The 17,162-nt window shown below is 40.7% G+C and overlaps 3 protein-coding genes across 3 annotated transcripts in view; 2 read left to right on the top strand and 1 right to left on the bottom strand.

Annotated features, from left to right (window-relative positions):
- LOC144647561 (Fanconi anemia group J protein-like) overlaps positions 1–17,162 on the bottom strand; it is a 37,225-nt gene that overhangs the window by 2,344 nt on the left and 17,719 nt on the right. The window contains exons 24-27 of the mRNA XM_078507354.1: positions 16,327–16,399; positions 14,928–15,002; positions 10,106–10,215; positions 11–46 (exon numbers count right to left, since the gene is read on the bottom strand). Coding sequence (XP_078363480.1) covers positions 11–46; positions 10,106–10,215; positions 14,928–15,002; positions 16,327–16,399 — 294 coding nt within the window. The remainder of the gene's footprint in view (positions 1–10; positions 47–10,105; positions 10,216–14,927; positions 15,003–16,326; positions 16,400–17,162) is intronic.
- LOC144647094 (NACHT, LRR and PYD domains-containing protein 4E-like) lies at positions 1,434–4,901 on the top strand. The gene is given in 2 exon segments (XM_078506842.1): positions 1,434–2,155; positions 2,157–4,901. Coding segments are annotated over 2 exon segments (3,111 nt in total). The 5' UTR covers positions 1,434–1,652; the 3' UTR covers positions 4,765–4,901.
- Positions 5,816–9,648, top strand: LOC144647095 (nucleotide-binding oligomerization domain-containing protein 1-like). Its single transcript, XM_078506843.1, has one exon. It carries the CDS (start codon positions 5,827–5,829, stop codon positions 8,935–8,937), a length of 3,111 nt encoding a protein of 1,036 aa, XP_078362969.1. The 5' UTR covers positions 5,816–5,826; the 3' UTR covers positions 8,938–9,648.

Consider the following 17,162-nt stretch of genomic DNA (forward strand, 5'->3'; position numbering starts at 1 on the left):
GCGTTTTTACCTGAACATCTTTCACATTTGGAAAAGGAATTCCAATCTACAGGAGGTAAAGAAAAGAAGGAGAATATGTTTAAGTGAACTGCCACAGCGAAACTGGCTTTGTGTTTCATGCCAACGGCAGGCTGCTCAGCGCCCAATATATCGGCAAAGGTTAATTTACGGAAAACGCCGCTGCAAAAACCCAGTGAAATATACTATTTAATACTCTTGCCATATAATCCAAATCCGCCAAAAAAAAAAAAAAAAAAAAAAAAACACAAAAACGATAGCAACCTGCAGAACAAATCAGATATCGAAACAATCCTGCAGCCGCTTGGTGCAATACGCTAGAAAAGTTTTGGTCTAAACTTCTCAGGATATTTTGTAAACAATTAGCGAGTGACGCAAACACAAAACCACGCCAACACTTTCTACAGCCTGTCAAAAACTAAAGCCCCCCCCTCCAACCCCCAAAAAAACAACAAAAACTTCTGATTAAGATACAGTAATGTAATACAAATTAACATAGGTGTCAAAAGGGGTCGGTTTTAATGATTCTTAGTTTCTATTTCCATTTTTTACAGCTTAGCTATTTTATTTGTTTGTTTTTCCTTTTATCACTGATGTAAATTTTTTTAAGTAAATTTCACTTTTTAACAACATTTTTATTGTAAAAGCGCCATAAGCCATGGATATGGCGCTATATAAATCTTTATTATTATTATTATTATTTTAGGATAGACAATCCAGGTCTACCTTTTAACGTTTTTCTTCAACGACTACAAGATCACTCTAGAGTGTCCCAGACCCCATAGGCTATCTTTGTAAATCTTGCGCCCATCTGGAGGGATCTCGGGCGAGATTACTTTTATGCATATTCAAATGCACACCCGACGAAAGTCTGATTTGGAAAACATCTGCCACGCAAATTAAAATGGCTTTCTGTCTGAAATCTTCGTTGTGGCAACTTTGAAATCACACAGCGAATGTTTCGATAGTGCTACAGGACGACTACTTCTTTGTATAGGGCTGGCTGATCAGAGAAAATACTAAAAAGTGAGAGTTTTCGTTGAGTATTTTTGTATTTTACTCGTCCATTTATTCCCTTCTACATTCGAATCTTTATCCGGTTGTCAGTTCTTATTTACGTCACTGTCAAACATTTTTACTCAAAATTTGCATTTTGACAGCAACATGGACATAAATGTGATTCCGTTTTCAATGTTTTTTTACGGTCTGATGGCTTTTAAAGTAGGGTTTCTTTGCTTTCAAGGCGCCAACGATTCTTTTGAAAAATGCTAAAAAAAGTTTCAAAAAGACGAAAAAAAAGAGATATTTAATACTGAATGACCCTATTTTTTCCCAAACACGTGTTCACGCAGGTAATGCGTTGTAATAAGTTGACGTCCTCCAACAATCTCAACTCAATAATAATAAAGTATTTTTCGTTTGTCTCACGACGTAGTAACGTGTGATGGAGATCGCGACTTTTCGACTGCACACTGCTAGTCTTCATCAGGCGATAAGGTCGACTCATTGTTCTCCAGTCATTATCCCTGGCAACACGAATATTTTGACTATGTTTTCACTCGAATTGTAAAATATTCCCGCAGCTGCCTCTTCTTGCCATTTAATCAGTGTAGTCGCCGAACGCTCTGATCGCAATGGAAGGATTGAGAGAGTTTTTAACTCCTACTCGCTTCAGTTTATTTGGCTACATTGTAGTCGTTCTTTTCCTCTTCACAGGAGTTGTGTTTGTAGGAATCACAAGCAAGTTGAGACTCAATGAACGAAGAACTTTCCTTTGCGATTTCCACGGCACTCTACCAGACAAGAACTTTCATCAAGCGCAGTGTTTTGACAAGTACGAGCAACAGTACAATTCTCCTCTGCCGCTGTATGTATTTGTCATTTTGAGTTTTGCTTCGGTGATAGTGATATGTCTCGGTTACTCCTGGTGTTGTGTTAAGTCTCGGGTCGACCAGCTACAAGCCGCCATGACGCCCGACATGGAAAACCCTCGTCCAAGGCCAAGAATCAAGACTCGACGAGTTTTCTTTATTTATTTCCTTCATCTAGCGGCACGACTAGTATTAGGAATTGTGTTTACGGTGTTGCAAAATTCCGTGTTATATCCAGAACGCTTTCCACCCGGATTCGCTTGTGTTTTGCAATCGAACGCCAGCCGCTTCGTCATACTCAAACTGTCACAATTCCGTTGCGTCTGAAAAGACCAACTGCACAACATTTGTCTCTATAGCTAACACGATTTTTGCTTTTCTTGTTTTCGGAGAAATGGTTTATCTTGTAGCGCGCGCATTACGAAGTAGAAACTTCTCCTTCGATTCAGAGTTCTGTTCAAAGTATTTCTTCCACCAAAGTTCCACTCAAGTCACACCAGCTGGCTTCAAGAAAAGCATGAAAAAACGAATCTTACAAGAAACAGAGCTTTTAGAACCACTGATTCACTGCAGTGCAGAAAGTGAGGAAGGCAACATGGCCTTAGATGACATCTTTCTCGATGTAGTCATTTACACAGGAAGAGCAAAAGACGCATTTTTGAAGGACTGCGAAAGACATCTAATATACGACTTCTACTTGAAGCCTGTAAGCCAGCAAGGTTCACTTGTGATAAAGACGCGCGGAGAGTTATTTCTGTCCAACAAAGACGCTCAAAACCCTCGAAAAATTCTCATTGTTGGCCGCCCGGGCATCGGAAAGTCTTTACTCTGTCAGAAACTTCTGCGTGATTGGAGTAAAGGAGACCTTTTCCAAGATACTGCCAAGCGTGTCAAGTACGCATTCTTATTCCGGTTTCGATCGTTTTATTCGGAAACATCAGAAAGGATTTCCCTTCGGCAAATGTTGAATCGAGCAGCATATCTAGAGGGACACATGGACGATCACGTCTTTCAACAATTGTTGGATCATCCTGAGAAGATACTTCTTGTATTCGATGGATTAGACGAATTCAAGGATCACGAAAGCTGCACGGCAAACGAGGCAGCACGATTCGGAAATAGTCCAGCCGAGGAAATGCCATTGTCGGCACTGTACGTGAAATTACTGCAGGGCAAACTTCTTCCTGAAGCAACAGTGTTGACGAGTTGTAGACCGACCGTTCTGGCAAGTGTTGAGGTCTCGTCGTTTGACAGGACTGTGGAAATTATGGGATTTACGGAAGAGAAAGTTCACAAATATGTGGAGAACTTCTGTCATCGAGACACCGCCATTGCAACACGAATATGGGAACACATCAACGGCAATTTAAACCTATTGTCTTTATGCTACATTCCTGTGAATTGTCGCATATTGTGTTACTTTCTCAAGGAGTTTATCAAGGCATCGGGCTCAGAAAGCGTCACCTTACCCACAAGGCTGACGGACGTTTACCAAGGAGCTTTAAGATTGTTCATCTTCAGGCATCACCCTGAATTTCGAGATAAACCATTCCGAGGAAATGAACGCTTTTCAGATTCAGTTGAAAAGACTTTGACCGACCTCGGATCGTTAGCAAGAAAAGGAATTGCTGAAGGTCGACTGATATTCGACTCGGTTGAAGTGGCAGGAATGCAAAATTGTGGTCTGTTGAACCAAATGCCTGACAGTAGGGTGTCCCCAGTGGAGTTCAAACAACGTTTCTGCTTCATTCATTTGACTTTACAGGAGTTTCTCGCCGCTAGAGAAATTGCAAAGATGGATCCTGATGAGCTCAAGGAATTCATTGTCTCTAATGCCGAAGATCCGAAGTGGCATCTGGTTATTCAGTTCGTTGCAGGGCTGCTTCATGGCCAGCAAGGCGAGGCGGTCAGCAGCTGTTTTGTGAGATGTCTTCACGACTCTTTGCTATCAAGTTCACCGAATAGAAAGATGGCCATACTGATGATGAAGTGTTTGTACGAGTACAATGATGATGCTACAGTGAAGAAGGCAGCTTCTCAGATACAACGGAACAGGGATTTTCACGCTTCTTTTGAACTGTGGAATTGCCATGTAACACCTGTTGACTGCACAGCAATTGTGTACTTCTTAAGATATATTCAGCAGCTAGAATACTCACTTGACTTGAGTATTAATTCTCTAGGAGAGGGGGGATGCAAAGAATTAGCCAAGTTGGTAACAGAAGGTGGCCCAGTAAAATTACATATACCAGAGAACAAGATAACAGACCAGGGTTTGATTGCTTTGGTAGAAGCTATGGTTGCAGAGAAGTGCAAACTCAAAGAGCTAAACCTTGGTCTCAACGACCTAATCACTGCAGATGCAGTAATCCTCCTTTGCGAATCACTAAAAAACAGGCATTGCAAGCTCATTCGTATGAGACTTGGGGGACTGCAAATAACTGACAGCGTTGTATCACAATTGTGTGAATCACTCGAACACGTCAACTGTAAACTGACCAGCCTGAAATTTAACAATGAAGACACTTGGACTGACACGGTTCTGTGGCGGTTTTGTCAAACACTCAAACACCGAAATTGTCAGTTAAACTCGTTGAGAATTGAGTGTCACAAAATGACCAACCAAGGTGTGAAATACTTCTGCGAAGCGCTAGAAAGTGAACAATGCAAACTCACGAAGTTGGAACTGATCAGTAATCGAATAACTGCTGTGGTATTGCCTTATCTACACAAATCATTAAGCAACAAGAACTGTAAACTCTGTAAATTAAACATTGTTTCTTGGAACATAAATGAGCGAGTGAAGAGAATCCTGGATGAGGCACTTGAAGCTTCCCGTCTCAGACGCGACACTCACTTTACATGTGTAAATTAAAACCCCCTTTCTACTACAAAAGTGCCAAAATTCAAATTTCAGTGACAAATTACAAATTTCATGTTGCCAAACACTGTAAATCAAGCGACGCCAGGTGAAAGTATAAGACTTTCGACAGCCTATCGTAAAAACAAAGACCCCCCTTCCTCCTCCAAAAAAAAAATAATTTCAATAAATAAATAATTTAAATAACTCCTGATTACGAAATGATTATTACAAGAAATGACCAAATAAAAATAATAACAAATCTTGTGCCAAAATGGTTGTTTTAGGAAAAGTAATCAAACATAACGTTTTCCCTCAACACCAACAAGATCTTTTTGAAGTGTCCCAGACTCTTCATCAAACTAACATCAAAGAGAAGAGCTCTGGGTTCTTAAATACTTCGTTGCATATTTAAATCAGACCCGACTAAAGTCTGCTTTCAAAAACATCTGCTACGCGAATTAAAATGATTTTTCTGTCCGAAATCTTCGTGGAAACTTCGAAATCCCCCAACCAATGTTTTGATAGTGTTTGAAAACGACTATTACATTTCTGTTTGTGAAGGTTGATCGAAGGTGATATACTTTTCGTAAAACATTTTCTATGTTAGTATTAACTCGTCCATTTATTCACTTCTGAATTCAATTCTTTTTCCGGCTGTTAGTTTTTATTCACGTCACTATCAAACATTTACTCAAAATTTGCATTTTAACAGCAATATAGACATAAATTCGATTCCGTTTTCAATGTTTTTTACGGTCTGTTGGCGTTTAAAGTATGGGTTCTTTGCTTTCAAGGCGCAACGATTTCTTTGATAAAAGCCAATTTTAAAAAAAGGCGAAAAAAAAAGAGAGATATTACTTAATGACCCTATTTTTTTTTCCAAACACGTCTTCACGCAGGTAATGCGTTTTAATAAGTTGACGTCCTCCAACAATCTCAAACTCATTGTTCTCCAGTCATTATTCCTGGCAACACGAATATTTTGACTATGTTTTCACTTGAAATGTAAAATATTCCTGCAGCTGCCTCTTCTTGCCATTTAATCAGTGTTGTACGCCGTACGCTCTGGTCGCAATGGAAGGACTGAAAGAGTTTTTAACTCCTACTCGCTTCAGTTTATTTGGCTACATTGTAGTCGTTCTTTTCCTCTTCACCGGAGTTGTGTTTGTAGGAATCACAAGCAAGTTGAGACTCAACGAACGTAGAACTTTCCTTTGCGATTTCCACGGCACTCAACCAGACAAGAACTTTCATCAAGCGCAGTGTTTTGACAAGTACGAGCAACAGTACAATTCTCCTCTGCCGCTGTATGTATTTGTCATTTTGAGTTTTGCTTCGGTGATAGTGATATGTCTCGGTTACTCCTGGTGTTGTGTTAAGTCTCGGGTCGACCAGCTTCAAGCCGCCATGACGCCCGACGTAGAAAACCCTCGCCCACGGCCAAGAATCAAGACTCGACGAGTTTTCTTTATTTATTTCCTTCATCTAGCGGCACGACTAGTATTAGGAATTGTGTTTACGGTGTTGCAAAATTTCGTGTTGTATCCAGAACGCTTTCCACCCGGATTCGCTTGTGTTTTACCATCGAATGCCACCGCTTCGTCGAAATCAAACTGTCACAATTCTGTTGCGTCTGAAAAGACCAACTGCACAACATTTGTCTCTATAGCTAACACGATTTTTGCTTTTCTTGTTTTCGGAGAAATGGTTTATTTTGTAGCGCGCGCATTACGAAGTAGAAACTTCTCCTTCGATTCAGAGTTCTGTTCAAAGTATTTCTTCCACCAAAGTTCCACTCAAGTCACACCAGCTGGCTTCAAGAAAAGCATGAAAAAACGAATCTTACAAGAAACAGAGCTTTTAGAACCACTGATTCACTGCAGTGCAGAAAGTGAGGAAGGCAACATGGCCTTAGATGACATCTTTCTCGATGTAGTCATTTACACAGGAAGAGCAAAAGACGCATTTTTGAAGGACTGCGAAAGACATCTAATATACGACTTCTACTTGAAGCCTGTAAGCCAGCAAGGTTCACTTGTGATAAAGACGCGCGGAGAGTTATTTCTGTCCAACAAAGACGCCCAAAACCCTCGAAAAATTCTCATTGTTGGCCGCCCGGGCATCGGAAAGTCTTTACTCTGTCAGAAACTTCTGCGTGATTGGAGTAAAGGAGACCTTTTCCAAGATACTGCCAAGCGTGTTAAGTACGCATTCTTATTCCGGTTTCGATCGTTTTATTCGGAAACATCAGAAAGGATTTCCCTTCGGCAAATGTTGAATCGAGCAGCATATCTAGAGGGACACATAGACGATCACGTCTTTCAACAATTGTTGGATCATCCTGAGAAGATACTTCTTGTATTCGATGGATTAGACGAATTCAAGGATCACGAAAGCTGCACGGCAAACGAGGCAGCACGATTCGGAAATAGTCCAGCCGAGGAAATGCCATTGTCGGCACTGTACGTGAAATTACTGCAGGGCAAACTTCTTCCTGAAGCAACAGTGTTGACGAGTTGTAGACCGACCGTTCTGGCAAGTGTTGAGGTCTCGTCGTTTGACAGGACTGTGGAAATTATGGGATTTACGGAAGAGAAAGTTCACAAATATGTGGAGAACTTCTGTTATCGAGACACCGCCATTGCAACACGAATATGGGAACACATCAACGGCAATTTAAACCTGTTGTCTTTATGCTACATTCCTGTGAATTGTCGCATATTGTGTTACTTTCTCAAGGAGTTTATCAAGGCATCGGGCTCAGAAAGCGTCACCTTACCCACAAGGCTGACGGACGTTTACCAAGGAGCTTTGAGATTGTTCATCTTCAGGCATCACCCTGAATTTCGAGATAAACCATTCCGAGGAAATGAACGCTTTTCAGATTCAGTTGAAAAGACTTTGACCGACCTCGGATCGTTAGCAAGAAAAGGAATTGCCGAAGGTCGACTGATATTCGACTCGGTTGAAGTGGCAGGAATGCAAAATTGTGGTCTGCTGAACCAAATGCCTGACAGTAGGGTGTCCCCAGTGGAGTTCAAACAACGTTTCTGCTTCATTCATTTGACTTTACAGGAGTTTCTAGCCGCTAGAGAAATTGCCAAGATGGATCCTGATGAGCTCAAGGAATTCATTGTCTCTAATGCCGAAGATCCAAAGTGGCATCTGGTTCTTCAGTTCGTTGCAGGGCTGCTTCATGGCCAGCAAAGTGAGGCAGTCAGCAGCTGTTTTGTGAGATGTCTTCACGACTCTTTGCTATCAAGTTCACCGAATAGAAAGATGGCCATACTGATGATGAAGTGTTTGTACGAGTACAACGATGATGCTACAGTGAAGAAGGCAGCTTCTCAGATACAGCAGAACAGGTGTTTTGACGCTTCCTTCAAGCTGTGGGATTGCCACGTAACACCTGTTGACTGCACAGCAATTGTGTATTTCTTAAGATATATTCAGCAGCTAGAATACTCACTTGACTTGAGTATTAATTCTCTAGGAGAAGGGGGATGCAAAGAATTAGCCAAGTTGCTAATAGAAGGAGGGCCAGTAAAATTAGACGTACCAGATAACAAGATAACAGACCAGGGTTTGATTGCATTGGTAGGAGCTATGAGTACGGAAAAGTGCAAACTAAAAGAGCTGCACCTTGGTCTTAACGACTTAATCACTCAAGATGCACTAATCCTTCTTTGCGAATCACTGAAAAACAGAAATTGCAAGCTCACTCGTATGAGACTTGGGGGACTGCAAGTAACTGAGCTCGTTGTATCACAATTGTGTGAATCACTCGAACACGTCGACTGTAAACTAACTGGCTTGAAAACTAACAATGAAGACACATGGACTGACACGGTTTTGTCGAGGTTTTGTGAAACACTCAAACACCAAAATTGCCAGCTAAAATCTTTGAGAATTGAGTGTCACAAAATGACCAACCAAGGCGTGAAATACTTCTGCGAAGCGCTAGAAAGTGAACACTGCAAGCTCACGAAGTTGGATTTGATCAGTAATCGAATAACTGCTGTGGTATTGCCATACCTACGCAAATCGTTAAGCAACGAGAACTGCAAACTCTGTAAGTTGAACATTGAATCCTGGAACATAAATGAGCAAGTGAAGAGAAGCCTGGATGAGGCACTTGAAGCTTCCCGTGTCAGACGGAACACCGATTCCACATGTATAAATTAAAACTCTTTCACTCAGAAAAGTGCCCAAGTTCAAATTCCAGTGACAAATCATAAATGTCACTTTGCCAAATACTGTAAATCAGACAGGTGGAAGTACGGCTCAATAGCTTTCATTTGAATGGTCACACACCATGGTTTCATCCACAGGCTTAATAGTTAGAACCACCTTGTACAGCACAATAAGCACCACATGAAAGTACTGCTCACTAGCTTTCATTTGAATGGCCACACACCGGGGTTTCATCCACAGGCTTAATAGTTAGAACCACCTTGTACAGCATAATAAACAGTACCACATAAAAGTACTGCTCAATAGCTTTCATTTGAATGGTCACACACCAGGGTTTCATCCACAGGCTTAATAGTTAGAACCACCTTGTACAGCATAATAAACAGTACCACATAAAAGTACTGCTCAATAGCTTTCATTTGAATGGTCACACACTACGGTTTCACACACAAATGTAAAATAAGAAAAGAAAACATCTCGAACCAAATAAAAAATGCGAAAAGAAAGTACTGCTTAGCACCTTTCACGATCACACTAGTCTACACAAGGCTGTTTTTATCCACAGACTGAAAGGTTAGAACCAGCCCATCGCCCGTCTGTAAATCTCGATTAGATAAGATTTTATTTGCCTCTCCAAAAATGGTTTTTCAGGGACAAATTACAATGAAGTGTTAAAAAATGTACAGTTGAAAATAAAATCATTCTAATTATTATAAAGGGCTTCCAAGCGCGCGCGACGTTTTATAGCAGCCTTAAAAATACTCAAACTAATTACATCTGTTAGAGTCCGAGGTAGTTCATTCCAAAGCCGAGTAGCTCTGAATACAAATGACTGCTGGGCGGTAACTCTTTTGAATAGCGGGACATCCAACTTGTTTCTGTGTCTTGTATTGAGAGAATGGACGTCAACTCTAACAATAAATTTGCTGCGCAGATATGCTGGGGCTAGTCCGTGCAAACATTTATAAGCCATTACAGCGTCTCTGACCCCACGCTGCCAAGCAATCGGCAACCAATGGAGTTGCTTTAACGTACGATGATGTGATCAAATTTCCTTGTTCCGGTGGCAACCCTATCCGCAAAGTTTTGCACTTTCTTTCTTTCAGCGATTAATTGAGATTATCAGCATTATATAAAACCTGCAAAAGAATGCCCTTACCGTGATGACGGCCCTGGCGTTGTTATCAGCAAAGTCGAGTCCTTCACTCACTTTTCCTCTGCACACGGCAAGGAACAGCCCTCCATCCACACTTGACTCGTCATCTGAATCTAGGCATCAAAGGCACAGAGATTAGCTCAAACAAGGTTTTATTTTCACCTTAAAATAATAGTTCACAGAGGATAATTTAATTGCGGAAGATGGGTCACACAGGAACATGAACGGTTACGAATGACTAAAAGATTTGTCAACGTAAAAAACAGGCCATTTCTGAATTGCCTTTGTTTCAAAACGAGTCCTCGTGTAAAACGTTTTATATGAAAACAAATTTGAATTGGACGGAAATGAACGTCCAAAACGTGAACGCGTTTTATACGGGTTATTGTAGGTTCCATAGCAGCAACAGACCACGTATTTCAATAGTTAATTGGCGCGATAATCCACATGGAATTTTGGAAGAACTTTTGAAAAGCTTGTAAATCATTCCCATTAATTGAGATTAAAAAATTCTTCTCAAGGACAAAAGAAACGTTGAGTACAAGGGAACAGGAGAAATTTGGTTTGTTGTTAAAAATGGTAATAAAGTGTGCATTCTTGTCGAGTTTTCTTCTCCCATACGAACTTGTTTATTGATCCGATAAATCATGCTGTTAAATTTATGTAAATAGTAGTTTAGTATACCGTATATTATAAATGATTTTATTTTTATTTTTATTATTATAGCTTTATTTATTTAATTTTTTCCCAGTCTTCTTCTCTTTCTCGGAGAAATTAGCTTCTGTAGCTACTCTTGTAAATCCGAGGCAAACTAAAGGTGATGAATGTTTGTACAGTCGAAACTCTCTTAACGGACACTCTCGTAAGCGGACAGCTCTACTTACGGCCGCCTTGTTTGAAACCCCGTTTTAAAACCTATACAAACTCTGTATTTTTACATTCTCGTAAGCGGACATTTCCGTAGGCGGCCGCGGACACTTTCAGAGATTACGATGTAGACTTTTTCTTTGTTTTTAAGGCTCCCGTTAGCGGACACCCTAAAGAAAATCCTTTTAACAACCTCTGTATCTTGTTTTTTCAATCAACTTCACGTCGCCGTTTGTCACAATGACTTTTACAGGACCTTAGTACCATATTTCAGTATTTGTTTTGTCGTCATCCCTGTCCGTCCGGTTTTTGCAAGCTGGGCAAGCTCCCGTAAGCAGCCGATCTATCCCCTACACCTCTAGTGGCCGCTTATGAGAACCATTCTCGTAATCGGCCAGCTCCAGTTACGGACACTTTGTTCGCGTCCCGAGGGTGTCCGCTTACGAGAGCTTCGACTGTATTCAATAAAACGACTACGATTTTCATCACGTGAACAATTTTCAATAGCTTCTGACCAATCACAACACGCGTACTGCCGCATCTTCAGTTATTTTTATAGAATCGCATAGGCGAGGTATTTACCGCGGTATTACTCATTTGCGTTTACATAACTAAGATATTTAGTGGAATTTGAGTGGAATTCCCTCGTCAGGTAACAAACCTTCATGCAGAGTCAATTTAACCTCGCATACACCACTTTCATAATGGCGGCCAATTTATTTATTCTTCTATATGTATGTTAATTAGCCCTACTGGCCTCGTTTTAGAGTAAAAATTCTTTTGAATTTTTCACATGCTGACGAGGCCAGTGGGGCTAATTAACATACATATAAAAGAGTAAATAAATTGGCCGCCATTATGAAAGTGGTGTATACACTTGATTTTGTGTTCATCACAAAACACCCCCGCCCCCCCCCTCCCCCCCAAAAAAAAACGGAAAAGAAAAGAAAAACATGGTTTAGCGGTTTCCAGAGTTCGCAAGGAAAGTAGGGAAATTTCTAAATTTTGTTGTGACTCTAACGCGATTGCCTCCTTTTCAGTATGACGTTTGTTACAGTCCGTGACGTAATAATCTTTCTTAACCAATCACTTCTTGGGATTTTCATTAAACACTCTGCCCGTTAATCTTTCTCGTCGCTTATTCGCTTAGCAAGAGCTGAGGAATAAGCTAAACGCAATACTATAAGGATAATATTACGAAGTCATTACAACCTAAAGCCTCCTCTTTTCGGCTGAAAACGCTAAAAAAATAGACCAACAAAAAAATTAAAAATAGTATCACTGCAAAATGATCATCATTTCCAAATAAGGAACCGCAATGTGACGTTCTCGTAAAACGCGCGAATTCCATGACGTAGTTAACACCGTTAAACTCATTCCTCGGGTTTCCTTACGTAAGTCAAATAACAATTAAAAATGACAATTTTTTTTCCATTACTTCATTTGATTACATAACGTTCTTGCTTAATGTGAACGTTACCTCTGTGAGCGAGAAAGCTTGAAGATTTATTATTTTTTTATTGAATATTTCACTTTCAAGCATTCTCTTATACCGCTCGTTTTCAAGACGCAATCAACGCAGCAACCAACGTCTAAAAGGAAAAAAATATACCGTATTGGATCGTTGGTAACGTTTTGCGACCAAATGGACGATTTGCAAGGTACTGAGTGAGCGTACAGCTAAACATGAACAACACAACTAAATCGTCGTTTGGACAAGACCCAAGTTTGGCCAGCGTTGGTGTCAAAGCAGCCTCGCTCTTCATTTTCACCATCGTCGGTGTCTACGGCAATGGACGCGTTATTTACGCAGTGCTACTTAGCGATGTACTTCGTCCAGTTTTGAACCTTTTCGTAGCCAGCCTAAGCTTTGCAGACTTGGCCAGTTGCCTGATTGTTATGCCTTTTGTCTTTGTTTCACTGGTCTCCGGAGAATGGCTTTTTGGCGACATTTTCTGTACCATACACAACATGCTTTGTGCCTACTTTGCCAACGTCGCGTTTCTTAGTGTCGGTGCTATGGTGTACGAAAGATACCAAGCCATCTATCGCAGACGTTTCCCCAGTTTATCAAACCGTCATACTACTATTTTGCTATGCTTCATCTGGATTTTGCCGATTCCATTTACTTTTTCTATGTCTCGTCAAGAATTCGCTTACGTTGAATATGCTGGACTCTGTTACAACGCCGCTGATCACTGGAATGCGGCTTCCATCGTAAACTTGGTCGTGAAACCTGTTGCTTTACTTCTCGTGCTGTTCTCGTTTTGGAAGATCTTCGCTTTCCTTTTTTCTCTTCGACGCCGCGTCAGCCCAGGACTCCTTTCCAACGAGGAAAAGTTAATGCTGGCCGCGTTTGTGCACTCAGCTGTGACGTCGATCGTGTTCGTACTGACATACTTGATAATGACCGCGCCTCTCGTGATCTTGCTCCGTGTCAACCAGCAAAGAAGAATAGCTGGAAAAACCGCCAGCCCTGACGAACTTGTGAGCGTCTTTCTATGGATGTACTGGTTTCAATGCGCCGCCAAACCCATCATCTACGTTCTGCGAAGCCAAAGATGCCGCACGAGTTGTCTCTGCCAATGCCACTGTACTGAGATAACAAACGAGAGCACGACGAGTTGTTTCGGCGGAGGCCGCTCTCGCGTCTATAAAGTGCGAAAAGACAGCGTAGAAAACACCCTTTCAAGTATATTTGGTGGAAGGCTTCCAGCCCTCCCCGGCGCAAATGATGAATTCCTCGATCTTGGGCGAATTTCCGTCGAGCTGATGCCTGTGACGAGTATTGCCCGAGGTGTCCCCGATCAAGACCGAACAACCGGGGAAAGAGCGAGGAATGATGCCCGAAGTATCCCCGAACAAGCTGGGAAAAGGGCTGGTCGGCCAAAACTAGACCGCTCGATTTGTAATCAAAATGTCGTCGAACTTTCACATGTTTGTACCGAGGACTTGGAATCCTACATTGACAAAGTCGAAGAGGAAAATTCGTGCAATAACGGCCATTTTAAGGTTACTCCAATTCCTGAAGACGTTTGTAATGACGCACTGGAACTTGAGGATATAGAACGTATGTTCGATGAAGCTATAGATTCCCAGCAAAGAAAGTGGGCCGCAAATGCTTCCAGCAGTGAAACACACTGTCCTTAAAGGGACTATGTCACGGATTTAACCAGATTTTTAAACAGCCAGAATTTATATTTGTGTCGCTGGAAACCTAAAAATTAATAGTTCATTTTATAAAAAAAATTGCTATATTTATAGAGCACTGAAACTGTGAACGAGCATCTTTGGCTGTGGATGACTCGGATGGAAACGGATTGAAAAACTTGAAAACTGAGTATGGCATACTTTTTCAAGAATTTGTTTGCGCGTATCCGCAAAGTAAGGTTATATCTTCCTTTAGATGTTGAAAAGATGTTTTTTATGGGTTAAGTTGCCACTTATTTCAAAACAGTTAAGACCAAAATCTGCGAAATCCCACTGACATAGCTCCTTTAAGCTGTGTAAATTCCCACCGGTTTTAGACAGAACTCGTAAGGAAAAGCTTCTTTTATCTTGTGGAATTCTACAAAAGCTAGCGTAGGGCGGAAGTACTTCTCCAGTCACGCTTGTCCCGTGACGTGCAGAGACAATTATAAGGCATGTCATGCAAGATTGCGTGACAAGCCAAACAAAGGTCTGACCTCAAAATAAGGCGGAAAGCACCAAAGAAATCAGAACAATCTTTTTGGAAACATGTCAGTCAAGGCTGTAGAACACCAAGACAATAACGTTCTCTGTTAAACTTTTTTCCCTAGATCATTATGTAGTTTCTCTACGTTTTATCTACGAGAGGATAGTTTATATTGTTTCCTAACTAAATCCCAGGACTCGATCATTGTGAAGTAGATTTCTCTGTCATTTAAAGAACTTTTTAGATGACGTTATAACATTAATGTAAATAAATTTGGTTTACCTAGCTGCTCGCCGCTTTCTTCACCCTCGCTTGTTCTCACAGCGTGGTAGAACTGGTGCATAATATCGTCAAACTCTGAAAATTAAGAACACGATAAATATTAACTTTTTTGCCAGTGCATTTGTTTGAAGTGCCAAGCAGTTGTCATGAGTTGTATTAAAGCCAGACTGAGAAGCTAGTACCGGCAAGTAGTTGCTGACCGATTAACTTGGTTTTTATCAATATTTGTATCTTAACATATATAATTATTTAATTCGTTATTAAGACGGAATCCACTAGGAAGTCGAGTAATATTTATTAAAGTTGGACAAAAATCAAGTCAGCCCGGAGACCCGAGGGCACAGGGAGGGACGACAGAGGCAGAGGCGGAACGAGAGACGAGGAAGACGCGCCAAAGGAGACCCGGCCAAAAGACACACAGGACCAGACGAGAAAAAAAAAAGACCCCCAAGAACGTGGGGGCCAGGAGGGCGCAGCGGGCAAGGCACACGCGGGTTTTACTGTACCAGAATAATTTAAATAATTTGCGTTATTTCCTACCATTAATAAAAGGTAAAGATGTAAGTAATTATCCGTGATAACACCAACAATAATTTCTTATCAGAGTCTGAGAAAATGAATTTCAAAGTTCACAAGGTATAGGCAAAATCTCACGTGTAGCCATTTTGTAAATTCGTCTTAAGCGATTCAGTGGAATTCAGCGGAACTTCAAAATTTGTTTTCGATGTTTGGTGTTGTTAGAAAAGATTTCTTTTGATAAGATATTTGAAGCAGTAACAAAAAAGTTTGCAATAAGGTGGAAATAATTCTGGTACAACAATTTCTTATCAGAGTCTGAGAAAATGATATTCAAAGTTCGTAAGCTATGGGCAAAAGCTCACATCTTTTAAGCGTTTCATGGGAATTCAGTGAAACTTCGAAATTTGTTTTCGATGTTTGGTGTTGTTAGAAAAGATTTCTTTCGATAAGATACTTCAAGCAGTAACACAAAAAGCTTGCAATTATGTGTAAATAGTTTTGGTACATAATTTTGTCCAATAACTACTCGCCAATAACTACTCGAAGTCCTGGCGGATTTTCTCTTAATTACTTTAGTTCCTCTTGTCTTTGTACTTAAGTTTAAGCATTATATATATTAGCCTCTGGCTTGGATATGGAGGGTAACCCCATCCCGCACCATGACATTGATTGATTGATTGATTAATTGATTGATTGATTGATTGATTGATTGATTGATTGATTGATTGATTGATTGATTGATTGATTGATTGATTGCACAGTTCGGTATCCTTTATCCTAAAGTTGTCATGGTAAAGGTTATCTGCGCTGGGTACTGAAACTAAAATCAGGAGGTTACGCACAATGTTGTAGTTTTGAACATAAAACAATCCTTACAAACCTAATTTGTCCCCACTGCGTGATTCACTGACAAGTACTTTCCTGTCCATGAGCTTGGACCACAGTCCTGTTGACTGCGTAAAAAAAAACTTGTGTTGTCAATTCTTCCCCCATTTAAGAAAATGGAGGGGACAGAGGGGTAGAAGCCCGGAAGAATGAGTACAGCAGGCGGGAGAAGAGAGGGTAGGAAGTGGGATTTCCAAGGTAGCAGGAACAGGGAGAATTTGAAAAAAAAAATTCGCAACATATTGTAATATTTTTCAACAGAAATAGCAGAAAGAGGCGGGAACTACTAAGGACAGGGCAGGAATCGGAAGTAAAAGGTACCCTGAAGTGGGAAGTTTAGATGCCCTGCCCTCCAACCGCAAATGACTAAAACATACGAGATGGCGGGGAATTCAAAAAAAGCAAGTCCACTTCTTTTGCGAAAAATGTGGCGAGTTTTCCTGTGAACACTAGTCTAAGGCAAATCTGAATAGTGTCACTCAAAAAGTGATGAATGTTTTGTCTCTCCTTACAATGTCTATACAATGTTAAGCAGAAGTGTAATGAGAATAAGGAAACTTATCAACTGGGGGATTCAGTGTTGCTGTACAGCCGAATTTTCTGAACTTTAGGAAGGAAAATTCAGTAGTGTAGTAGCTCTCGCAAGCATCATCATCATCATCATCATCATCATCATCATCATCATCATCATCATCATCATCATTTATTTGCCACTTCAGAATTACAAATACAAATTAAAATAACTTAAAAGATAGGGCGAGGAGACCTCCAAGAAACCACAAGGCTTATGGGGGAGGCCACCTCGGGTTAGTAATAAGTTTGTAATTTCGC

The sequence above is a fragment of the Oculina patagonica genome, chromosome 3 (genome assembly GCF_052425735.1).
Source record: "Oculina patagonica isolate OP01 chromosome 3, crgOcupat, whole genome shotgun sequence".
NCBI lineage: Eukaryota > Metazoa > Cnidaria > Anthozoa > Scleractinia > Oculinidae > Oculina > Oculina patagonica.